Below are 25,848 nucleotides of genomic sequence, written 5' to 3'. Positions count from 1 at the left end.
ACTCTCCCAAGTGCTTAGTACAGTGCTCTGCACACAGTAAGCTCTCAATAAAATACTGCTGATTGATATAAGCAACCATGTATACCTATTTTTCCCTCCTGCTCCTCTCACTTGTCTTCCCCCATTAGATTGGGAGCTCCTGAAGGGCAGGGGCTGCCTCTTTTACTTCTTTTGTGTGGTCCCAAGTGCGCCTAGATCAGTGTGCTGTATGATTATCGACTGACTAAGAAGGAGTTCTGAGAACTGTCTAGTCATTTTTTTAAAATTAGTATTTGTTAAGCTTGGGAGAGAGTCGAGAACAGAGACTCATTCACTATGCAGAAGTGGGCAATGGTAAGCCACTGCCATATTTTTACCAAAAAAACTCTATGGATACACTACTAGAACAAATGCAGATGGAAGTGGGGCATTCTGAAAGAGATGTGTCTGTGGTGTCGCTATGGGTCGGACACAACTCGACAGCATAAAACAACAACAACATCAACAAGCACTTACTATGTGCCAAACACTGTTCTAAGCGCTGGAATAGATACAAATTAATTAGGTTGGTCACAGTCCCTTGTCCTGCATAAGGCTCACAGTCTAAGTAGGAGAGAGTACAGGAAAACTGAAGCACAGAGAAGTTAAATGACTTGCCCAACCCAAGGTCACACAGCAAGCAATAGGCAGAGGCAGGATTAGAATCCAGGTACTGGTCTTTCTACAAGGCTATGCTGCTTCTTCATTTCCTCGCTGAGTCCTTCCTTTCAAAGAGAGAGATGGAAAGCTGGGCAAACAGCAGCATTAATTGAAGATTCTGCCGTCAAAGTGCTCAAACTGTAGCTACCGAAAAAACTTTCTCAGTTAACCACTCAACAGACCTGGCTCTGCTGAGCCTAATCAGTCATTGAGTTATGCAGGGAAATGGACTTTATGAGTCAACCTTGTTCTCCCTTTTAGAGTCAGAGATACTAGATGAAGAAAACTCGAGAGGTCATCAGGTTCAGGCTCCCGCCTCGGGGGAAAGCAAATGCCTAAGACCACCCAGAGCAGATGGTGTTCAGTCTGCCGTTAAGGGGTCCCAGGAACCAGTCCAAATCTTGGGGAAGGAAATGGGAATGGCTGATGCCCTACGAGTCTTGCCGTACTTTCCCACTGTTTGTGCTACTGATGCTAGGTCTGTTTCCTGTGTTGAAGTTCTACAAGGGAGGGGCCCTTTTGTCGCAATGAGGTACAGGATTTGAAAACAGATTTGAGATAAAGCTGATTGGCTGAAGTCGCAAGGCAGGAAGCGGAGGAGGACGTGGGGGAGGCAGCTGGGGGCCTAGAGACCGGGTGTGTCTGAGGCAGAACGCCCTCGTATGCAGGATTCAGGGGAGGGTGAGCCCCCCCCACCCCGTCCGGGGACGGAAGCCCAGCACAGCCAGGATATTCTATTCCCAGAGCTCAGGTTTCGGAGGCTGTGTGGGAAAGATCAGGGCAGGACGGTCGTTGCTGCCCTTCCCCACCAGGCCTCAGGTTCCCCACCTGCAAAATGGGCAGTTTGACTACTTTGGACCAATGATCTCGGTGGACTCTGCAGACCTCCTCCAGAGAAAGAAGAATCCAGCTGTCAGTTACTACCCTGGTGATGTTATCACATTTAGAAGGGACCTTATTTAACCTTACTGCCTGGCAAAGTGCCTGTGGTAACGGGGTTGGAATCACCAAAACCTAGAATGCAAGAGCTGAGAGGAACCCAGAAAGGACCCAAAAAGATCAGGTGATTCAGTTCCTGCTTTTCAGAAGATGAAACCCATCCAAGAAAAATGCTGGGCTTTTAATTAAAGAGCTCCAGGCTCTACGGTATAATCATTCTTTGTGTTCCTCTACTTGTCCTGTAAAGAGCTTTGGGAACTGGGATGAAAGATGGACCGGGAGTGGGTGAAACAACAAGCCACCTGTTGGCAGGGACTCACTGGGGATGGGGCAAGGGGAATTTCAGAGGGGCAAGAAGAGTGGGGCCCTCAGGTGACTAGTTTCCCAGGATCTGGGTTCCCTGCTCCAGCTGAGAGGCCTTGAGCTCTCTCCTGCCCTTGAAAGAGCAGCCTCACACCTGACTGGGCCAACAGGCCAGTTGCCACCAAATTAACAGAACCTGGGCCAGAGCCAAGTGCCTTCCTGAGCAGAAGAGTGGCTGTAGCATCAGGAATTGCCGACGCCCAGCAGGGCAGGCCTAGCGCTCAGAGGGTCCTGTTCTGGACATCCCTAGAAGGACTTTGGAACATGTGCTCTTATCTTATAGTGACCAGAGAAGGGGAGCGGTATGAAGTCTGTCCCCCTCGACCATCCCGGCTCTCAAATCTGGCCCAGGACAGCTGGGGTGAGCTGAGGCAGCCCAACCCCGTGGGTCTGAGGCAGGGTAGCAGATCAGGGCCTGGGAGAGCCTAGCCGGGCCATTCAGCCCACCGGATGCAACGGGAGAAATGGGAATCTGGGAAAAAGGGCAGGTTCTGAGGGGATGCCAATGCAGAATGATAGAAAGATGACATGCGAGTATGATGCTAATTTCCATCTGCTGCTTTTGGGTCAATAGCATGAGCCTTTGCACCCTTCTCCTTCTTTCCCCCCTCCTCCTTCCCCCATCCCCCTTTTCCCTCCTCAGAGTAATTTCTTGTGAATCCATCTGTTTATGCCACTTACAGCTAGCTAGACATCACCAAAACTTGAAGCAGTGTGGTCTAATGGAAAGATCACAGGCCCGGGGAATCAGAGTACTTGGGTCTAAACCCAGCTCCACCACTTATCTGCTGTGTGACTGTGGGCAATTCACTTAACTGCTCTGTGCCTCAATTACCTCACCTATAAAAATGGGGACCGAGACTGTGAGACCCATGTAGGACATGGACTGATTCCAACCTTCTGTCTACCTCAGTGTTTAGGACAGTGCCCGACACATAGTAAGTGCTTAACAAATACCATAAAAAAACCCCACCACTTCCCAAAGCTTTCAACTCAAGACTATAACTATCCATTGCCAAAGATAGATAGAGGGTATGCATTATCTTCAACATCGGCACTGATTGAAGGCTTCCTGAATGCAGGGCACTCCTCTAGACTGTAAGCTCACTGTGGGCAGGGAACGTGTCTACCAAGTCTCCAAAGTGTTTAGTACAGTGCTCTGCACAAGGTAAGTGCACAATGAATACGATTGATTGATTGGTTGATTGCTTCTCCATACTTGGGACCTGGATCTTTGCCCTGAGCACTCTTCCCCATCTTCTCTGTACTTGGGAATCAAACCATAGTTATAAAAGGCTCTGGGTCTCTGTCCTCAAGGAGCTGACACTATAATGGGAGGGGGCAGGGCAGGTGGAGGGATTTAGACTCTAACTGCCAAATATAATAATAATAATAATGTTGGTATTTGTTAAGTGCTTACTATGTGCAGAGCACTGTTCTAAGCACTGGGGTAGAAACGGGGCAATCAGGTTGTCCCTCGTGAGGCTCACAGTCTTCATCTCCATTTTATAGATGAGGGAACTGAGGCACAGAGAAGTTAAGTGACACCCACAGTCACAATAGGTAACAGAATGGGTACAGATGATAACCAGTGGTACTTATAAAACAAATGAATAAACAAAGACACATAAGGAACATATTAGCTCCCACAGTTTCAACTACCATCTCTACATAGATTCCCACATTTTTCTCTCCACCCCTGACCTCTCTCCTCTGCAGTCCCACATTTCCTCATAACTTCAGGACATCCCTTCTTCCGGCCAACACCTCAAACTTAACTTGTCCAAAACAGAACATTTCATTTTCCCACTCAAATCCTGTCCTTCCCAACTTTCCCATCATGATAAACATCACCACCATTCTTCCTGTCTCACAAGCTGAACCTTGACATTATCCTTGACTCATCTCTCTCTTTCAGCCTGTCGGTTCAACCTTCACAACAGAACTAAAATCCACCAATTTCCTCTCTATCCAAACTGCTACTATCCAAGCACTTATCCTACCCTTCCTTGACTAAAGCATCAGCCTCCTTGCTGACATCCCTGCCTTCTGCCTCTTTCCACTCCGGTTCTTACTTCACTCTACTGCCTGGATCATTTTTCTGAAAAAAACATTCAGTCCACGTCTCCCCACTCCTCAAGAACCTCCTGTAGTTGCCCTTCCACCTCGGCATCAAACAGAAACTCTTTTCCTTAGGCTTTAAAGCACTCAATCAACTTGCACCCTCCTACCTTACCTCATTGATTTCCTAGCCCCCACACTTTGCTCCTCTAAATGCCAACCTGCTCACTGTACCTTGATCTCGTCTATGTCACCACCAACTGCTTACCCACGTCCGGCCCTGGCCTGGAACTTCTTCCTCCTTTATATACAAAAGATGATCACTCTCCCTACCTTCAAAGCCTTATTAAAACCCCACCTCCTCCAAGAGGCTTTCCCTGACTAAGCCCTCATTTCCCCTTCATTGCCTATGCACTTGATATTCACCACCCCTCCCTCCCTCACCCCCAGCCCCATATAATTTAATGTCTCTCTACCTCTCTACACAATAAGTTCCTTGTGGGCAGGGAAAATGTCTACCAAGTTTGCTGTATGTTTCCAAGCGCTTAGTACAGTGCTCTATACACAGTAAGTAAGCACTCAGTGAATACCACTGATTAATTGATTATGCATGAATACTAAGGTAGCTGTGGAGATCAGGAAGATTGGAAGTTAGTCTGGGGACTCCTGTTGGAGTTAGTGGTTTTCTTGGAGGCTCCAAAGGCAGGACAGACAGGATTTGGCTGCTATGAGGGAGATTTTCATTTAGGGGGATAGGTGTGAGCAAGGGATATTTGAATTTTGAGCCTGGTTCATTCAATAGTATTTATTGAGCACTTATGTGCAGAGCACTGTACTAAGCACTTGGAATGTACAGTTTGGCAACAGATTTAGACAATCCCTGCCCAATAATGGGCTCACAGTCTAAGCCTGGTGTAGTTAGAAGATCAGTTCAGGAGAAGCAAAGTATGCAAGATGGACTATAGCAGGAGAAAAGAGTGGAGAAGCAGAGGGACACTACTGGAGGACAGCATATGCATTGGGAAAACTGGTATTTTTTTTCAGCCAGTCAATCATATTTATTGAGTGCTTACTGTGTGCCAAGCACTATATTAAGTGCTTGGGAGAGTAAAACATAACAATACAACAGAAACATTCCCTGTCCATAATAAGCTTACAGTTTAGAGGATTATTTGCTCAGAAGATTTCACAGCTTCATTCCTACTGCCCTTCTTCTTACTCGTGTCAACATAGCCAGTTCCCATTCAAAGTAACCCACACAGAACTGGTGTGGAAGGGTGTGGGCAGCGCCTATGGGCATGTGTGCACTTGCCCGGCATGTGGAGCAGAGGAGTGAATTTTGGGTGGGGCCCCCTGCCTCCCTCTGCTCAGGATCCACCCAGCCTAACACTGACCCTATGGACAGACCTGCAAATAACATCTCTGGCACTAGGACAGCAACGCTCCTCAAAAGGTCTAGGATCGAGCACCCACCCGAAATGGAGCCAGGCCCATAGAAAGAGCAGAAGGTAAATTAAGGCCTGTTTCTATGCCTATGAACAAACAAGCCAGCAGAGGAATTGTGGGCAGAGAAGTATTGGAAATGCCACCATGGATCACCTCCGGCTGGTGGACCAAAAGTCTTTTCTGAGGGCTTGGAGATGTTTCAAAGAGACATGCCAACCAAAGCTACCCCTGCTTTAGAGTAGTTGTGTCAATCAAAGTTACCCCTGCCTCTGTCATCCCAGACAAAGGTACCCCTGTCTTCATCATCCCAGCCAAAGCGATCCCTGCCTCCATCATCCTAGCCCAAGAGATCCCTGCCTCCACCATCCTGGTCAAAACTACTCCTGCCTCCATCATCCTAGCCAGAACTATCCCTGCCTCCATCATCCTAGAAAAAGCTATCCCTGCCTCCGTTACTGTACTTCAGTTACCTCAAATGTAAAATGGGGGATTAAATATGCTCCCTCCAAATTAGGATGTGAGCCCAATGTGGGACAGGGACTGTGTCCAACCTATCTTGTATCTACCTCAATGCTTAGTACAGCATCTGGTATGTAGTGAGCATTTAATATGTATCATTAAAAATCAAACAAAGAAAACCCAGATAGGACAATCTAAGTAGGGCTTTAGAAAGCAAGGCTGGGACTCCAGTGCTACAACTCAAGAAATGCCAGTATCTACATGTTTATGCAACTTTACATTTTAAATCTCTAATAAGTTTGAAGTCCAGGGGTGCCCGGGCCTATTCCAGGGAACCCGGGGCTGGTACCCCCATGGGCCAAGAAAGCCCTGCCACAAGGGGAGACTTGACTATGGTGAAGAAACTATGATACAAAAGGGAGAGGAAAGTTGGAGGACCCCACAAGACTCAGGTGAAATGAAAACACGGGGTGTTTGGCAGGATTCCTCTCTTAGGACATGTACAATATCAAACCTCTCCAAAGGGATCAAGAAACCCTTTCCAGCTTCAGCTTCAGGAGAGGAGACTGAGTTATTACAAAACGACTTTACAAAAAGCCACCCACAAACAGCCCAAGGTGAGTAAGAACATATGCCAGGCTGCAGAAGAGAATGCCCCTATCGCTTCATTTGCTGGAGATTGGAGGGCCAGTAAATATGCTGGGTGAACAGGAGAACAGGTATGTCCTTATTGCAAGGCTAGTCCCAAATATGTGGAGAATATTTTTGTCACTAGGAAAAGAAAAGGATAATTTCAAGCAAGGTGGGATCCAAGCCAGGAGGATTGGCAGGGAGAGCGGGTGGCAGGAAGAACATCTTCCTGAGGTCACCTGGATCCTGGGCCAGATAATCAGGCCAGGGTTCTGAGATGTCCTCAACTCGCTCCCAAGGGGAAACTCACCCTCGGGAAGCCTTACCCTCGGGGCACCTCCATCCAACTCTATGCTGACATTTAGTCCCCGGAGAACTGCAGAAATAATAATAATAATGTTGGTATTTGTTAAGCGCTTACTACGTGCAGAGCACTGTTCTAAGCACTGGGGAAGATACAGTGTAATCAGGTCGTCCCTCATGAGGCTCACAGTCTTAATCCCCATTTTACAGATGAGGTAACTCAGGCATAGAGAAGTTAAGTGACTTGCCCACAGTAACACAGCTGATAAGTGGCAGAGCTGGCATTCTAACCCATGACCTCTGATTCCTAAGCCTGTGCTCTTTCCACTGAGCCACGCTGCTCCTGGCCTATTTTTGTACAATGGCAAAGACACATTCTCCTCCATCAAACCCTCAAGACTACCAAAATGAAGATTGGATATAAACATCTTGTCCCCACGCTCCCTTGGTTCTGGGAGCAAGAAAGGTTAAGGGGCTCTCTCTCCTTCAGCACTCACAGGAAAGCCATCAACTTTGAACGTCGGCTTTCAGAAACCCTGAGTTTCTTTCACATTTCTGTGATTTCCAGCCTGGAACTCCCTCCCTCTTCACAGACCACAGCTCTCCCCACCTTCAAAACCCAATTAAAATCACATCTCCTGAAGGAACCCTTCACTGACTAACTTCTCATCTCCCCACCCTATTCTCCCTCCCTATTTGATACCCATCTCCACCCTTACATCACTTTTGTCCATATCCTTATACTCCATTGCTTCCCTTGCCTGTAATTTAATGTCTGTGTCCCCAACTAGATCACAAGCTCCTTGAGGGCAGGGATGGCATTTAAGAACTTTATGGTATTCTCCCAGGGGACAGGTTCAGTGCTTTGAACACAATAAGCACTTAAGAGATACCCTGATTGATCAACTGCCAGGGGAGAACAAGTAGGATGAAGGAAAGAGCAAGCCACGGAGTATATGGGGTTAATGCCAGAAGCCTGAGGGGAGGCATCACTGTAGGGTGGGAAGGTCTCTGTTTGAAGTTTGAACAAAATTTGAATGATGGAGAAACCCTTGTTGCCTTGAAGGAAGGGGGGGCCCTGGTTTCTCTCTGCAGCTTGGGTCGGAAGAAGGTCTGACCTGTGGTTATTTCCCCTGTCTCTGCTCAGGGGAGAGGTCATAGGGACGGGGAGAAGGCTGGGGTACCCCAGAGGCAGGCTAAGGGGAATGATCTGGACATCAGGTGTTGTTTTGCTTAAACTTTCCTTTCTCCCTTTGCTCTGAGGGCCTGCCCCCCTGCACCCTTGGCTAGGCAGCGAGCAGCTTTATAAACATAAGTTCCACTAAAGCCTAAAGTGGAGGTACAGTACAAATGTCCCACCATCTCAAGCAGTGAAGAGCGACAGAGGTGGACGGCAGCCTCTGCCTACCGGTCCCTCAGGTTCTGGAGAAGAAGGCTGGGATGTACACAGCGGTGTTAAAAAGTCCAGTAAGTGCAGGCTGGCCCCAGATAATCACTGGGCAGACTTTAGGGTGTTTAGATAGATTGACTGAGCAGAACTGCGTGTTTAGAGAACAAAGCTCAGGGCCATTTGGTTAGAAGCATGTATTTGCATCAGTCTCTGCTGATGCCTAGGCACACCCTTCTTTCCCTCCTTGAGCCTTATGAGAATGGTGTCACCTGGCATGCCACTCTGATTCTCTGCGAATGGCATCAGCACCTTTGAATGGGTAGGGGACGGGTCTGTATTTTCCTTCGTAATTCCCCGCAGCGCCTGGCTCAGGGCTCTTCACCCAATGAGCCCTCACTGCCGGATAAATGATGGTGGGAAGTGGTAGGGCCCTATAGGTAGAAGGGTCAGACTCTTGTGAAGATTCCCCCAGACTGGTCTGCTCCTGCCCAGGTACCTGAAGCTACAGCCATCTGGGAGGCTATTTTAGGGCACCCTCTCTCCAGTCAGCCTTCCCCCAATTACATGAGACTAGCAAGAGGATGTGGCCAAGTTGCAAATCACCACACACCCAGCTGAAGGTAAATCCCCATCCATCTTACTGTAGTTTAATAACCTTCTCTGGGCACATACTGGGCCACCCCTGGAAAAAAGTCTGGCTAAAAAAGGCTCCAATTAGAAGCAATCAGTGAAATGGGCCAGCTGATGGGACAGTAACCCTTCCTCCCTTCTGCTGCCTCTTAAATTGCCATTCCAGCTCAATGCCTTCCCCAGCTCCTCCCACTCCCTGAGAAGGCTGCAACCAGCCACTGTGGATAGAGTGGCTGTTGAGGCTGGCCATCCTTGCAGATTTGGCTCCTCCCTCTTCCCTCGGCAACCAGCGCCCACCCAGTTGGAGGAACCACTTTGCTGGCTCACTGGGGCAGAGTTCCATAGGGCTCAATAATAATTAAAAATAATAACTGTGGTATTTGTCACGTGCTTACTATGTGCCAAGCACTGTAATAAGTGCTGGGGTATGAACCCCTGAGCCACCCATGGCAGGTAGATACAAAATCATCGGGTCCCACATGTGGCTCAGTCTCAGCAGGAGGGAGAACAGGTACTGAATCCCCATTGTGCAGATGCAGGGAACCCAGGTCCTCTGACTCCCAGGCCCGTGCTCTTTCCATTATGCATTCCATAATAATAATAATAATTGTAGGATTTGTTAAACGCTTACTCTGAAACTAGCCCTGTACTAATGCTGGGAAAGAAACAAGACCATCATGTGGGTTAGACGGTCCCTATCCCACATGAGGCTCAGTCTAAGTAGAAGGGAGAACTAGCATTTTATTTCATTCATTCAATAGTATTTATTTCCATTTTACAGATGAAGAAACAGGCACAGAAAAATTAAGTGACTTGCCCAAGGCCACACAACAGGCAAGTGGCAGAACGGGGATTAGAACCAGATCCTCTGCCTAGAGAGGAGGATCCATAATCTTCCCCTCTCACCCATCCTAAAAACTAAAACCCCTCACTGGGTCAGAAAGCTCTAATCTAAATCCCTGATGCTGCAGCACTGCTTAGGGCTGCCCTCAGGGCTGCTCACCCAGTTCCAGGGAGGAAACCGGCAGGACCAGAGAAGGTGTTTGCCCAGAAAAAAATATCCCATGAGCTCATGCTCCCCATGGAAGGAAGCCTGGCACCTGGAGGAGGAACTGTCCACCCACCACCACAGTCCAGTGGGATCAGAGCTGGAATGAACTTTAAACAAAAAAGCCCATCTGTCCCGGCTGCCATGTATGGGCTCGGGCTCAGGCAACTTCACGCTCTCCGAGCAGGGTGGAGGGGAGGGGGAATCCAGGACTACTAGTTAAAGGGAGTGTTGTTCGGGGTTTCCGCCGCACATTCGGCCAAACAACTGTGGATTTGCTATCCAGCTCAGCTGGCCTGAGGAGAGCTGTGCCGGCTTTGCAGAGGTCAGGAAAAGGGGCAAGACTTGCTCAAGGGTGGGAAGAACCAGGATTATAACTTTCAATCACTTAATTATGGCTGCTTAATTGTGCTGTTAATTAAGCACCTACTCGCTATGGGTCGGAGATGAACAGTTTAAGACGAGACAAGGCAATGTGTCGAGCATTGATTCAATACATGATCATCACATCAGACATATTCCCTTCCCTATGTGGGACTCACAGTGTAAGAACTGGTATCCTCACTTTACAGATGAGGAAACTGAGGCTCTGTGCAGTCAAGTCTATGGTCCATAGACCATGAGGTCTGTGGTCACAGAGCAAGTCAGCAGTTAAACTAGGCTTAGAACCCAGGTTTCTTCACTATAAGAAAAATACATAAGTGTGACAGGAGCTCATAATAATAATAACTGTGGTAGTTGTTAAGCTCTTATTATGTGCCGGGGTAATTGCTGAAATGGACACAAATAAATCAGTTCAACACAGTCCCTGTCCCACATGGGGCTCACAGTCTTAATCCCCATTTTACAGATGAGGGAACTGAGGCACAGAGACGTTAAGTGACTTGACCAACGTCACACAGCAGACGATTGGCAGAAAAAGGATTTCTGACTCCCAGGCCGTGTGCTCTATCCACTAGGCCATGCTACTTCTCATGAGAACTTCACCACCTAGGTGGCTAATGTAGAGTTGGGGGATATTAGGTGGGGAGATTAAAAATTAATCGAGAAGGCTACCTACTTCCTCCCTGAGCGGGGGTGTGCCCTGGGCTAGCTAGACACCAAGGATCTCTACCAATCTATCAATCAGTACCATGGGAAGCAACATAGCCTCGTGGAAAGACCTTGGCCCTGGGAGTCAGAGGACTTGGGTTCAAATCCCAGTTCTGCCACTGGTATGCTGTGTGACCTTGGGCAAGCACTTAATTTCTCAGCGTGGTCAGTGGAAAGAGCCCGGGCTTGGGAGCCAGAGTCATGGGTTCTAATCCCTGCTCCATCACTTGTCTGCTGTGTGACCTTGGGCAAGTCATTTACCTTCTCTGTGGCTCCGTTCCCTCATCGGTAAAATGGGGGTTAAGACTGTGACCCCATGTGGGACAACCTGATTACCTTGTATCTACCTCAGGTGCTTAGAACAGAGCTTGACACATAATAAGCGCTTAACAAATAACATCATCATCATCATCATGTTTCCTCATCTGCAAAATGGGGATTAAATCCTACTCTCACCTACTTAGACTGTGAGTCCCATTTGGGGCAGGGACCATGTCCAACCTGATTATCTTGTATCTACCCCAGTGTTTGGAAAAGTGCTTTGATGCATAGTAAGTGGTTAACAAGTACCATAATGATTATTAATCAGAGAGGGGCAACCAGTCATTCAGTCAGTCACCGATTATTCTTGAGCCTCCCAGAGGGTATATGAGGTGGTTGGGCTAATAGTCAAGATTACACCTCGTCCTTGACTTCTGCGAGTTTCCAGCTTAATTCTGAAAACACAAATCCAAAGGGATTCTGCCTCCCTGAGATAATTCCTAATCCAGGGTAGAAGGTGGACTGTATCCTGGAGGGTTTTGTCCTCCCTTATGGGACTGTGAGGCTGGTCTGGGATGAATCCTGAAGCCTGAGAGGGCAACCTGAGGTTCCCTGCTTGATTCTGAGCAAGGCGACAGAGGTAGGCCAAGGCTGCAGATTAATATCCCAGGAGCATCATTCATGAAACCCCTTCCCTCCCCCCCAGTCATTTCTTGGACTCTTCCCCCACTGGGAGGCAGGAGGAGAGGCCAGGCTCCACCCATGGTCCCCCCTATTGCAACTCTAGGAAATGAGTCAGTTCTGAATTGCCCAGCAGTCCTGGCAAAAGTTCTCCAAATTCTCTACTTTGCATGGCAGGAAAAGACCACCTCCTCCCAGCAAGACCACCTCCTCCCTCCCTCCTCCTCCTCCTCCCTCCTCCCTTCCTTTTACCTCATCCCAATCTCCTCCCAGTGCCCTCCTCCCGGCACTGGGTAGCAGCTCTTCCTGATCCTCACGTTGCCAGTCAGAATGGCACAACACAAGACGAACAGCCCACCCAAGTTCCAATCCAATCCTTCCTCCTTATGAGCATGGAAGATTCTCCAAGAACCGGCTTGATTTCCAACTCTACCCAACCACCCTCTCCCAAACTCCCTGCTGCTCTGCAGTTCATTGCCTTACAGGGAGGCTGGCTTGCTTGTATCCTACATACCTGAGTTCAACCCAGGTTTTGAGCAAATAATACTTATTTTTACAGTTCTCTAGACTCTAAGATCGTTATGGGCAGAGAACATGTCTACCAACTCTGTTGCACTGTACTTGACCCAGCCCTTAGTACAGTGCTCTGCACACAGCACTCAATAAATACCACTGATTGACTGATTATCGTATCTTTAAACATGTGCTAAGCGCCAGGGTACATACAAAGATGAATGTATGTATGTACAAAGAGATCAGACATCACCCCTGTTCCACGGGGACTCCCAACCCCATTTTACAGATGTGTTAAGAGATTCAGAGAAGACAAGTGACTTGCCCAACAGTGCCAAAACTGGGCCTCGAACCAACTCCTGACTCTTAGTCCCTGGACTCTTTCCATTGGGTCACGCTTCATGTCTGAGTGTAGGCAGAGCATATCTTCCTCTTGGGAATACTTGAATATGTCCCTGGCCAGGAGCAACAGGTCTGCTTGTCATTACAACCTCTCCAACCTCTCTCCACTATGCTGGAAGTTTCAGAGTAACCAGGTGACCCTGATTATCCCATAGAGCTATAAATCTATATAGATCTATAGCTATAGAGCGCTTAGTACAGTGAGTTACCCCAGCGATTAAGTCAGTCCTAGGCATATAGTACTTGCTTAACAAATACCGGAGCCGGCAAGCAGTCAGTCAGTCAATTGTATTTATTGAGAGCTTACTGTGTGCAGAGTGCTGTACTAAGCGCTTGGGAGAATACAACAGAACAATATAACAGACACATTCTCTGCCCGAGATAAGCTTACTGTCTGGAGGGGGAGACAGTGGGGGATGCCTGCTGCCAGATTGCTTTTTTTAAATGGTATTTGTTACGTGATTACTAGGTACCAAGCACTGTACTAGCCCTGGTATAGATATGAGATGGATTGGACACAGTCCATATCCCATATGGGGCTCCCCATCTTAATCCCCATTTTACAGATGAAGTAACTGAGGCACAGAGAATTTAAGGTCACAAACCGACACGTGGCAGATACAGAGTTGGAACCCAGGTGTTCTGACTCTCGGGCTCGTGATCACAAATACTTTTGAGAAAAAAAAGAAAGACTGGCAGAAGCACTTCTTTAAACATTTCTGCTTCGCTTCGTCGAACTTCTGCAAACAACTTGCTCTCCACCACCCTACCCCGTGGCCGGAGGAATTGAGTCGCTATTGCCCTTTCCCTCTTGCCTTTGCTCCAGGAGTAAGTGTAAAGTTCCTGAACCTATTACCTTGAACCCAGAAAACCAGACTCCTCCAACGATGGTGCAACTTAAAGCAAACTCCCCAAGGCCCCAAACTCTTTCTTCACCCTTTTTACCACCAGTCCGGACAGTTGCTGTCTGTCTCCCCATTTCAGACTGTGAGCCCCTTGTTGGGTGGGTATTTTCTCTATCTGTTGCAGAACTGTACATTCCAAGTACTTAGTACAGTGCTCTGCACATAGTAAGCGCTCAATAAATACGACTGAATGAATGTCAAGGACCTGCCTGAAGCCCAGGTAACGGGAGGAGGAGGTCTCGAATCGGGAGCTTTTCCTGATGGCTCTCCGAGAGGGGAGAGATTTCACACCCTAACTGGGGAAGCCCGTCTCTGCCTGCGTAATCTGCTGCTCCCCCCAGTATGTACCCCAATGCTTTTCCCCTTTCCCCTCCTCCCCCCGACCCCATCCTGCAAGCATCCGTCCCCTTCCTAACTTATTGAAGGCGATGGCTTTTCCCTCTGTCGGCTCCTGCCCAGCCCCGGTTTAGCGTTTAGCACAGAGCTTGGCACATAGTAATCACATAACCTGTCTACTTGTTTTTGTTCTGTTTCGTTGTCTGTCTCTCCCTCCACCCCTTCTAGATTGCGAGCCTCCGTGGCTGAACTGTACTTTCCAACGGCTTAGTAAAGTGCTCTGCACCCAGTAAGCGCTCAATAAATACCGCTGAATGGAAAGATACGATCGAATGAATGCACGTAACAAATACTATTTTTTTTCTTAAAAGAAAAAGCGATCTGGCAGCAGGCATCCCCCACCGTCTCCCCCGTGGCTTTGTTATTAAAGTAGGGTCGGGTTTTCCCCTTCCAAGCCAAGACCAGGAGCCGGGTGGGGGGGGACGACAGACTCAAATCGCCCCCACTCTCCGCCGGCTGATTCCGCTTGATTATCTGAAATGCAAAAGGACGATGGCCCAGAGACGACCCCCGAAGTCCCTTCCCCCCGCAATGAAGCGGACCCCGCACTTTGGAGAAAGCAAACTTGGCCCGGCGTTGCTCTTTTACCTTTCTCCTGGGTTTGCAGCAGGACGTTTTGCTGCATTTACAGCCCATCCCCTCCTCCTCGGGGGTGTCCCAGGGGAGGGTCTCCTCCCCTCAAAATAAACCCCCCTCCGGGAGGGGAGGTGGCAGGCTGGTCCCCAGCTGCCTCTAAGACCCCGAATCTGAACCCGAAAGAGCCGCCTTAACCCTAGGCAGCGGGGCGCCGTAAATACCAGGAGAGAAGCGACGCCCCAATCCCTCTGAACGACTCCTTAAGAGGCCAGGGCAGCCACACCTCTGCGGGACCACGACCTATTCTTAGTATTCTTCTAACACACGTCGGCTCTGTGACCTTGGGCCAGTCACTTCTCTGGGCCTCGGTGACCTCATCCGGAAAATGGGAATTCAAAGTCTCAGCCCCAAGGGGCGGGGGACAAACTGGTTAGCCTCTATCTACACCACCTGGTTACCCTGTATCTACCCCAGGGCTCGGAAGAAGCAGCGTGGCTTAGTGGCAAGAGCCTGGGTTTGGGAGTCAGAGATCATGGGTTCGCATCGCGGCTCTGCCGCCTGTCAGCTGTGTGACTTTGGGCAAGTCACTTAACTTCTCTGGGCCTCATTTGCCTCATGTGTAAAATGGGGATAAAGACTGTGAGCCCTACGTGGGACAATCTGATGACCTTGTATCTACCCCAGCGCTTAGAACAGTGCTTGGCACATAGTAAGTGTTTAACAAGTAACAACCACAAGAGGGCTTGGTACATAGTAAATATGTAATAATTAATAATTATTATGTTTGTTAAGTGCTTATTATGTGTTTTAAGCGCTGGGGTAGATACAAGGTAATCAGGTTGTCCCACGTGGGGCTCACACTCTTAATCCCCATTTTACAGATGAGGTAATGGAGGCCCAGGGAAGTGGCTTGCCCAAGGTCACACAGCAGAGAAGTGGCGGAGCCAGAATAATAATAATAATAATAATTGTGGTGTTTGTTTAGCACTTAACTATGTTCCAGGCACTGTTTTAAGGGCTGGGGTGGATATAAGTAGATTGGGTTGGACACAGTCCCTGTCCCACCTGGGGCTCAGTCTCAATCCCCATTTTACAGATGAGGTAACAGAGGCCCAGGGAAGTGAAGTGGCTTGCCCAAGGTCACGTAGCAGACAAGTGGCGGGGCCGGGATAATGATTAAAATAATAATTATGGTATTTGTTAAGCGCTTAACTATGTGTCAGGCACTGTGCTAAGCAGCGGGGTGGATACAAGCAGATTGGGTTGGACACAGTCCCTGTCCCACTTGGGGCTCACAGTCTCAATCCCCATTTTACAGATGAGGTAACGGAGGCCCAGATAAGTGAAGTGACTTGTCCACAGTCACACAGCAGACAAGTGGCAGAGCTGGGATCAGATCCCATGACCTTCTGACTCCCAGGTCCATGCTCCATCCATGCCATACTGCTTCTCTCCATTCTGTTTTTGGTGTTGTACCTGCTCTTTTGCAGGGGTATGTGTTATGCCAACTATGTGGGCAGTACATGTGCCCAGTTTCCCTACCAGGATCTGTATGGTCCTCTCTCCCCAACCCAGCTGCAGGTTACACTATTGCATGCAAACAGTAACCTGATGCTCTTGTATCTACCCCAGTGCTTAGAACACTGTTTGGCACTTGATAAGCACTTAACCTTAATCATCATCGTCACGGAAAACTCAATTACCTGGTGGCCCACCCTGAAACCTATTTAAGGCTGTGAAGTCTCTTTCTTCTCTCAAACCAAATGGCCCTGGTGCTCTTCTCCCCCACTACCCAACTCCCCCATCTTCCACTCCACCTCCCACTCCATATTTGCCAGCCCACTTCCCAGATTTGTCCTTCACTTTCCATGTTGGCACCTTTTCAACCCCATTATGAAGTCTCTTGCTGGCAAGGTGTTTCTGAAGATCTAAACCATCTTGAGATCAGGTTACCTGAAGGGATGCTCAAATAGTTACTCCTTGTTCCTGCCATTCCTCCTCCCCTTCTTTTTTAGCATGACATCCCTTTTTTGACAAGAAAGTTTGTGTGCCCACCTGGTGAGCAAACTATATGCACGTGCCCAGCTTTCTGCAAGGGCTACCATGTCTGTGGTTGTTCTAATTCACATTGTCTGGATCTCTCTCTCCACAACTGCCACAGGCTACAATACTGTATTCCAAAAAATACACCATTTTTTTCCTCGATTAGTTACAGGTGAATGTCAAAATTTCTCCAAAGTTTCTCCAAATGCCATTTACTCTTCTTCCTTCCAGCTGCCCCCTGATCAAAATACCAAATTAAATTCATTTGACCCTGGCATCTGGATAATCATGCTTATTTCTACCTCCGTGCCCTGTAAGTTTGTTGTGGGCAGGGAAGGTGTCTACCAAATCTGTTGTATTGTATTCTACCAAGCGCTTAGTACAGTGCACCATACCCAGTAAGCACTCAATAATACCACTGATTTGAGAGCTCAGTCCTTCTCCCTTGAGGCCTCCCTCCCCTGCCCCCACCGTTCTGCTCCAATCACTCTCCCTTCCTTCTCCCTCCCCAGCTCAGAAAACTCAAACTGTAAGAAGGCAAAGGCTAAGTCACTCAATTGATCAATGGTATTTATTGAATGTCTACTCTGTGCAGAGCATTCTACTAAGTGCTTGGGGGAGTACTATATTAGCAGGCACATTCCCTTCCTATAACAAGCTTACAGTCTAGAGGGGGAGAAAGACATTAATATAAATATATATACTAGGTAAAAATAGACAGTAATGGACTATCTGTTTTTGGTATTTTTTGGTAAAAATAGATAGCAATGGATAGTATAGACAATGCCACCAGGCCTCCTGGGAGCCCATCGACATTTACACTGGTGATAGAGTGTGAATATTTGGGCCAGGAAGTTGGTTTGCTGGGTGGTTAGAGTTACAAGCGGGTAAGAGGGCGGATTCTATTCCTGGCTCCTGGGATTTTCATCCTGGCCTTCAACCGCTCCCTTATCTGCCTGTGAAATAAGATTCAGTTCCCAACCTTCCTGCAGTGCTGGGAGGATGATTATTTTTAAAAAATCCCCTGAGCACCTGCACTGAGAGGCAGAATGGGCTAGGCCTGGGAGTCAGATGACTTGGGTTTTAATCCTAGCACCTTGCCTGCCGGGTGACTTTGGGCAAGTCATTTAACTTTTTTTTTTAATGGCATTTGTTAAGCAATTATTATATGCCAGGTACTGTACTAGGAGCTGGGGTCGACTCAAGTTAATCAGGTTGGACACAGTCCATGTCCCACATGGGGCTCACAGTCTTAATCCCCATTTTACTGATGAAGTTCATTCATTCAATTGTATTTTTTGAGCACTTACTTGTAAAGCACTGTACTAAGCATTTGGGAGAGTACAGTATAAAAACAGACACATTCCCTGCCACAACGAGCTCACAGTCTAGAGAGGGAGACAGACGTTCATATACATAAGTAAATAAATTACAGATGTATACATATATGCTGTGGGGATGGGAGGGAAGGTGAATGAAGAGAGCAAATCAGGGTGACTCAGAAGAGATTGGGTGAAGAGTAGAGGAGGGTTTAGTTAGAGAAGGCTTCTTGAATGAAGTAACTGAAGCCCAGAGAAACTAAGTGACTTATTTAAAGTCACAAAGCAGACAGTGCCTCGGTTTCCTCATCTGTAAAATGCATTCAATCGTTCATTCAGTCGTATTTATTGAGTGTTTACTGTCCGCAGAGCACTGTATTAAGCATTTGAGAGTTCAATATGGGATTAAATGCCTGCTCTCCCTCCTACTTGGACTGTGAGCCCTATGTAGGATAGGGAGTGTCAACCTGATTATCTTGTATCGACCCTATTATCTACAGTAGTTGGCACATAGTAAGCACTTAACAAATGCCACAATTATTCTGAAAGATAGAATAGATAGAATATACTCATCCTTAGAGCTGGCCAGCCTCTCCTTTCAAAATATCTTCACTTTGGCCCAGGGTGATCCAGTGTCACCATTTAAAAAAGTCATTAACAGTTCTTTAAGACAATCTGGCTTCTAATTCCAGGTCCACCATTTTTCCGCTGTGTGACCTTGGACAAGTCACTTAATAATAAAAATAACAATGTCAGTCACTCGTATTTGTTGAGATCTTACTGTGTGCAGAGCACTGTATAATTATGGTATTTGTTCTCTGGGCTTCAGTTACCTAAGCTGTACAGTGAGGATTAAGACTGAGTCCCATGTGGGACATGGACTGTGTCCAACCTGATTACTTTGCATCTACCCCAGTGCTTAGTACAGTGCCTTGGCTCATAGTAAATGCTTTAACAAATGCCACAAAAAATCAATCCGAGTAATTGAGTTGCCTTAGGCATTTTCAAAGGAGAAATGATAGAGTTGGAGCACTCCAGAGTTAGAAGGTATTTCTGGACAGAACATTTTTGGCACACTAGTGGAGTTGATTGATTGAACCTGACTTGTGAGGTACTGATTTACATAAGAACATAATTAGTGCTGTGCTGGGCAACCCCAGCCATGCTGCCAGCCCAGTTTTCTCCTCTCCAATAATGGCAACAGGATGCTTGGAGGAACGCTTATTATTCCCGGGTATACAGCGACAAATGTTTTGGGGCAGCAAAAAAGAAATCAATATATAATCCTATGTAAATCGCTGCCTCCTTCGGGCAAATCACTTAATTCCTCTGTGCCTCAGTTTTCTAATCTTTAAAATGGGGATTAATACCTGTTCTTCCTCATATTTAGACTGGGAATCTTATATGGGACAGGGCCAGTGTCTGACCTGATTTTCTTGTATCTATCCCAACACTTAGTACAGTGCTGGGCACATGGAAAGCACTTAACCATATTATTTTGGGGAACATTTGATTAGAAGCTTCCAAACTAATCATCTACCGGCATAGCACACCAACTACAGTGTAAAATAAAAATGATTCAGAAATTTCAAAATCTAAGACACATATGGTTGCTTGGAGTCTTGAAAGTCAATACTGATAGCAGTAGTAAGTAGTAGACGTAGCAGAAGTGTGGGCAGGAACTGTCTCCCAAGTGCTCAGTACAGTTTTCTACCCATAATAAGGGCTCAGCAAACAACAACAAACGGACACTCGGCCCCTGCCACAACAAGCTCACAGTCTAGAGGGGGAGACAGACATTAATATACATAAATAAATTAATAAATTACAGATATATACAGATACATACTTATAATAATACTAATGGCATTTATTAAGCACTTACTGTGTGCAGAGCACTGTACTAAATGCTGGATAGACATAAAGTTTCCAGGTTGTCCCACATGGGGCTCACAGTCTTCATCCCCATTTTACAGATGAGGTAACTGAGGCCCAGAGAAGTGAAGTGACTTGCCCAAAGTCACACAGCAGGCAAGTGGCAGAGCCAGGAATTCGAACCCACGACCTCTGACTCTCAAGCCCGTGCTTTTTCCACTAAGCCACTGTGGGGATGGGAAGGAGCGTGGCTCAGTGGAAAGAGCACGGGCTTTGGAGTCAGGGCTCATGAGTTCGAATCCCAGCTCTGCCACTTGTCGGCTGTGTGACTGTGGGCAAGTCACTTAACTTCTCTGGGCCTCAGTTCCCTCATCTGTAAAATGGGGATTAAGACTGTGAGCCCCACGTGGGACAACCTGATTCCCCTATGTCTACCCCAGCGCTTAGAACAGTGCTTGGCACATAGTAAGCGCTTAACAAATACCAACATTATTATTATCAAGGAGGGTGAATGAAGTCAGGGTGCTTAGTACAGTTTTCTACTCCTAATAAGGGCTCAATAAATACTAATGATTTATTGATATTAGTAGCAGTAGTAATTGGCATTTATTGAGCACCATCTCTCTTCCAGACTTCAGGCAGGACTGCATTGAAGTTATTCCAGACAATGTCCTATCAACAGCTTAATGAAAAATCTCAGAGAAGGAGATGCCTGCTTTTCTTAATTGCACATCTAGTATCTCAGGTAGGAGGCTCTTACTAATATCTAAGCTAAATCCCTCCTGCAGTTTAAAATCTCGGTGCTCCTGCCCCATCCTCAGTGGAAACCAGAACAGTTGTACATCATGAAATGGCAGCAGGTGGTCTGTCCATCTTCATGGACAATAATAATAATAATGATAGTATTTGTTACGTGCTTACTATGTGCCAAGCACTGTTCTGAGCGCTGGGGTAGACACAGGGTAATCAGGTTGTCCCACGTGGGGCTCACACTTTTAATCCCCATTTTCCAGATGAGGTAACTGAGGCCCAGAGAAGTGAAGTGACTTGCCCAAGGTCACACAGAAGACAAGTGGTGGAGGCAGGATTAGAACCCATATCTTTTGACTTTCAAGCCTGTGCTCTTTCCACTAAGCCATGCTGCTTTTTATATGGACTGTGACTCAGTGTGACCTCCTGAGCAGCACCGACTGAAGCCAGATCTTCCTGATTAAGCCCCCTTTTCCCTGGCTTGCTCTCCCTTCTATGTCTCTATGCACTTGTATCCGTGACCCTTGGACATTTGAAATTTGCCCCATCCCCAACCTTGTAGCACTTAGGTCCATATCTTTAAATTATTATTATAAATAATTTATTTATATTAATGTCTCTCTCCCCCTCTAGACTGTAAGCTCATTATGGGCAGGGGAAGTGTCTGCTAATTCTGTTGCATTGTACTTTCCCAAGTGTTTGTACTCACATAGTGAGTGCTCAATAAATACCATTGGTTGGTTGATTGATTGCTCTCCACAGACAGAGGGAAGGAGAGAATTGGGGCCTGAGACCAAATCTGGATCTTGATCACAGTATCCACTTCAGTCAATCAATGTTTATTGAGTGTTATTGTAAAAGCCTGGAGCCAGGAGGCTCAGGAAAAAAGAACTAGAAATCTCTTTCAGAGTGGCTAGAGAAGTCCTTCTCCAATCACTCAAGTCTCAGACCTAGAATCCAAACCTTTTTAAAGATGGTACAAGCTGCCTATCAGGATGGGTTTCACTGTGGTGGTGGTGGCCGTGGTAATGGAAAGGACAAAATGAAATCTTCACTATTTTGCAAATCACTGCCTTTTTTTTTCAGGAAGGCCCAGGAAGGAGAATTTCAGTCTCTGTCTTTTCTCTCTCTCTCTCTCTCTCTCTCTCTCTCTCTCTCTCTGTGTATGTGTGTGTGTTTCCACCAACCAGCACATAGACACCAGAGAAGACTCTTTTAATACCTGGGGCAGTTCAGAGGAATCCAGTCCTGTGTCTTGGGGAGAAGAGTCCATTGAATCTTAAGGAGCGGCATCCCAAAGAGATCTGGAGTTCAGCAGGAAATGGATGATTCCCCTCACCCCCATATCCCACCCAGCCCAGACTGTAAACTCACTGTGGGCAGGGGACTTGTCTGTTTATTGTATTGTACTCTCCCAAGCCCTTGGTACAGTGCTTTGCACACAGTAAGCACTCAGTAAATACAACTGAATGAAGGAAGATTCAGTCAGCCTTGGGAAATACTGCAAAAAGGCTGACAAAAGCCCAGAACCTTCCCCACTTTCAAAGCCTTATTAAAGTCACATCTTCTTCAAGAGGCCTTCTCAGATTAACCCTGTTTTTCCTCTGCCACTCTCCCCCTTCTGTGTCATCTGTGCAGTTGGATCTGTGACCTCTGGGCATTTGATATGCAACCCATCCTCAACCCCATACCACTTAGGTACATATCTACAAATCATATATTATAAATTACTTGTTTTTATTAATGTCTGTCTCCTCCTCTAGACTGTAAATTCATTGAGGGCAAGGAATTTGTCTGTGCACTCTCTCAAGTGATTAATACAGTGCTCTGCACACAGTACGTGCTCAATAAATATCCTTGATATTGATGATGGTGATGATCACCTGCAGGGGGTAAAGATACAAAGTGCAATCACCAGGGTGCTTCTGCTCATTAGGATCCAACCCACAGGGAAGAGAGACTCAGGATTACCTGCGCTGAATCAAAATACAGGAGTCAATGTCTGGGTGCTTGGGATTATCCCAGCACAGAATGTGATAAAGGTCAGATGGAGGATAAACAAGGGAATGTGTACATGTGGAGCTGTTCTTTCTCTTGAAGACAATGTTACTGATGGTGAGATTGTATCCACGGATGTGTCAACTCTGAGGATCTCTTGAACTCTCTCCAGGGCTAAAATACAGTAATGTAACTTTTCTGGCCCCCGGCCATCTGGGTGAGCATTGCTGAGGCACTAATTGTTATTAGGGGAAAGATATGCTCCAGAGATAGCATGGCCTCTAGTTGTTTCCGCTACTATTCCAACTCCCGAATGTGTTGTAGGCACCTACCGTTCTCATTTCCTCTCCCTACAACTGTCTTCTCAACCCAATACAGTCAGGCTTTTGACCCCTTCACTTCAGCGAGACTGAGTTTGTGGAAGTCACCAATTGCCTCCTAAGAGTCAGGTTCCAGGGCTGTACTAAATCCCGATCCTCCTCCACCACCTCTTAGATGCCTCTGACACTGAACCACTTCCTCCTCCTCAAAACACAAAAGGGCTTCAGTTTTACTGATATGGTACCATATTGATTTTCCTCTTACTTCTCTGGCGTTTCCTTCTCAGTGTCACTAACTGGCTTCTCTTTGCCTTTCTTCCTCTTACAGTGGGAGCCCTCCAGGCTCGATTCTGGGTCGCCGGCAATTCTTTCCCTACATTCACTCTCTCTGGAAGTTCATCACTCACATGGCTTCAACTACCCTCTCTATGTGGACGCCTCCCAAATATACCTCTCTAACATCAACCTCTCATCGCTCCTGCAATTCTGTATCTTCTCTTGCCTCGGGGACATCTTTGCTTGAAAGTCCAGCTGGGATTTCAAGGGTCACAAGTCTTAAACAGAACTGCTGTACTCATCTTTCCCCTTAAATCCACTCTTCGTCCTAATTCTCTTTTCTCATTCAGTAATACCAACATCCTCCCTGCCCCAGAAGCCTCCAGCTCTGGTGGCATCTTTGATTCCTCATCGTCCTTTAACTCTTACATTCAGTCTATTCATTCATTTATTCAGTTGCATTTATTGAATGCTTACTGTTTGCAGACCACTGTTTAAGCACTTGGGAAAGTACCACAGAACAATAAACAGACACATTCCCTTCCCACAGTGAGCTAGCAGTCTAGAGGGGGAGACAGACATTAATATAAATATAAAGAGGAAAGGAGGGCTTAGTTAGGGAAGGCCTCTTGGAGGAGATGTGCCTTTAATAAGGCTTTGAAGTGGAGGAGAGTAATTTTCCTGAATCGCCACTCAGCACACACCTCTCCACTCTAAACTCTCCACTGTCTTTCTACATCCTTCAGCATCAAGCAGCACCAGCTCTTCTCAATCAGCTTCTATGTTCTCCCTCAACTCACCCCACCATATATAAATATATATATATATGTATTGTATACCGTATTATATATAAACCCCACCATATGTATATATATTGTATCCCATATTATATATAATTATATGTACGCATTACATATTGTACATATACAAAATATCATTAATCCATCAATCACTGGTATTTTTAATGTTTTTTCTTAATGCTTACTATGTGCCAGGCACTGTTCTAAACACTGAGGTAGATTCAAGGTAATCAGGCCAGACACAGTCCTTGTCCCACATGGGGCTCACAGTCTTAATCCCCATTTTACAGATGAGGTAACTGAGGCACAGAGAAGTGAAGTGGCTTGCCCAACAAACAGCACCCAGCAAACAAGTGATGGATCCAGGATTAGAACCCAGATCCTTCTGACTCACAGGCTTGTGTTCTATCCATTAGGCCATACTGCTTCTACTGAGCACTTATTATGTGAAGAGCACTATACTAAGTGCTTGAGAGAGTACAATATAACAGAGTTGGTATACATATTCCCTGCTTACAAGGATCTTACAGTCTAGAAGGAGAGACAAGCATTAAAAGAAATAAATTATGGATAGGTACATAAGTGTCGTGGGGCTGATGGTAGTTAAAGGGTGCAAATCCAATTGCTTGGGTGAGGCAGAAGGGAGAGAGGATTAAGGGAAATAATGGTTTAATTGGGGAAAGCTTCATGAAGATATTCATATATATTAATAATAATAATCATAATAATAATAGTGGTATTTAAGTTGGTCCAGTAGCCAGAACACAGGCCTGGAAGTCAGAAGGTCATGGGTTCTAACCCCATCTCTGTCACTTCTCTGCTCTGTGGTCTTAGTCATTTCACTTCTCTGTGCCTCAGTTATGTCATCTGTAAAATGGGAGTCGAGACTGTGAGACCCACGTGGGACAGATACTGTTTCCACCCCAATTTGCCTGTATCCACCCCAACGCTTAGTACAGTGCTTGGCACATAGTGAGTGCTTAACAAATACAATTATTATTATAATTATTAAGTGTTCATTATGTGCCAACCATTGAGCTAAGTGATGGGAAAGATACAGTATAATCTGATCTGATGTAATCCCTGTCCATCGTGGGGCTTATTTTTGTCTCTGGCTACTCCTTTGCTCCATCTCTTACTTCCTACCAAATTAATCAATCAATCATATTCACTGAGCTCTGACTCTGTGCAGAGCATTGAACTAAGCACTTGGGAGAGTACACTACAACAGAATTAGTAGATGCATTCAACAGTTTTACCATATTTCATTCTGGATCTCCTGTCTGCATTCTCTTGCCCAGGCTATTCCCTTCCTTCCTTAAATCCAACAGATAACAGCTTTTCCCACATTCAAAGATCCTTGAAATCCCATCTTCTCCAACATTCCTTTCCTGATTAATTCCCAGCATTAATTCTCATTTGCTATCTCTAGCACTTAGGAGCCGATTTTTGCCCATCCTTGGCACTATATAGATACGCTTATTCAATTGTACATTCGGTTATTTATTCCGGGTTTTCTTACTTGTAAATATTTTTCATATCTGTCTCTCCCATTAGAGTGTAAGCTCCTTGTTGGCAGGAAATGCATCATTTTGTTTAGTACTTCCCCAGTATATAGCACAGTGTGTGCACCCAGGGGGTGCTCAGTAAATGCTATTACTACTCCGACACAGTCTAGTATCTCTCCGTTTTCT

The 25,848-nt window shown here is 46.5% G+C and overlaps 1 protein-coding gene across 1 annotated transcript in view; it reads right to left on the bottom strand.

Annotated features, from left to right (window-relative positions):
- The window catches only part of CCDC69 (coiled-coil domain containing 69), a 33,735-nt gene extending 18,780 nt beyond the window's left edge, over positions 1-14,955 (bottom strand). Inside the window, exon 1 of the mRNA XM_029051359.2 lies at positions 14,786-14,955. Coding sequence (XP_028907192.1) covers positions 14,786-14,833 — 48 coding nt within the window. The 5' untranslated portion in view covers positions 14,834-14,955. The remainder of the gene's footprint in view (positions 1-14,785) is intronic.
- Positions 14,956-25,848: the final 10,893 nt, after the last annotated feature.

This window comes from Ornithorhynchus anatinus, chromosome X1 (assembly GCF_004115215.2).
Source record: "Ornithorhynchus anatinus isolate Pmale09 chromosome X1, mOrnAna1.pri.v4, whole genome shotgun sequence".
Lineage (NCBI taxonomy): Eukaryota > Metazoa > Chordata > Mammalia > Monotremata > Ornithorhynchidae > Ornithorhynchus > Ornithorhynchus anatinus.
This window is presented reverse-complemented; position numbering and strand designations above follow the sequence as displayed.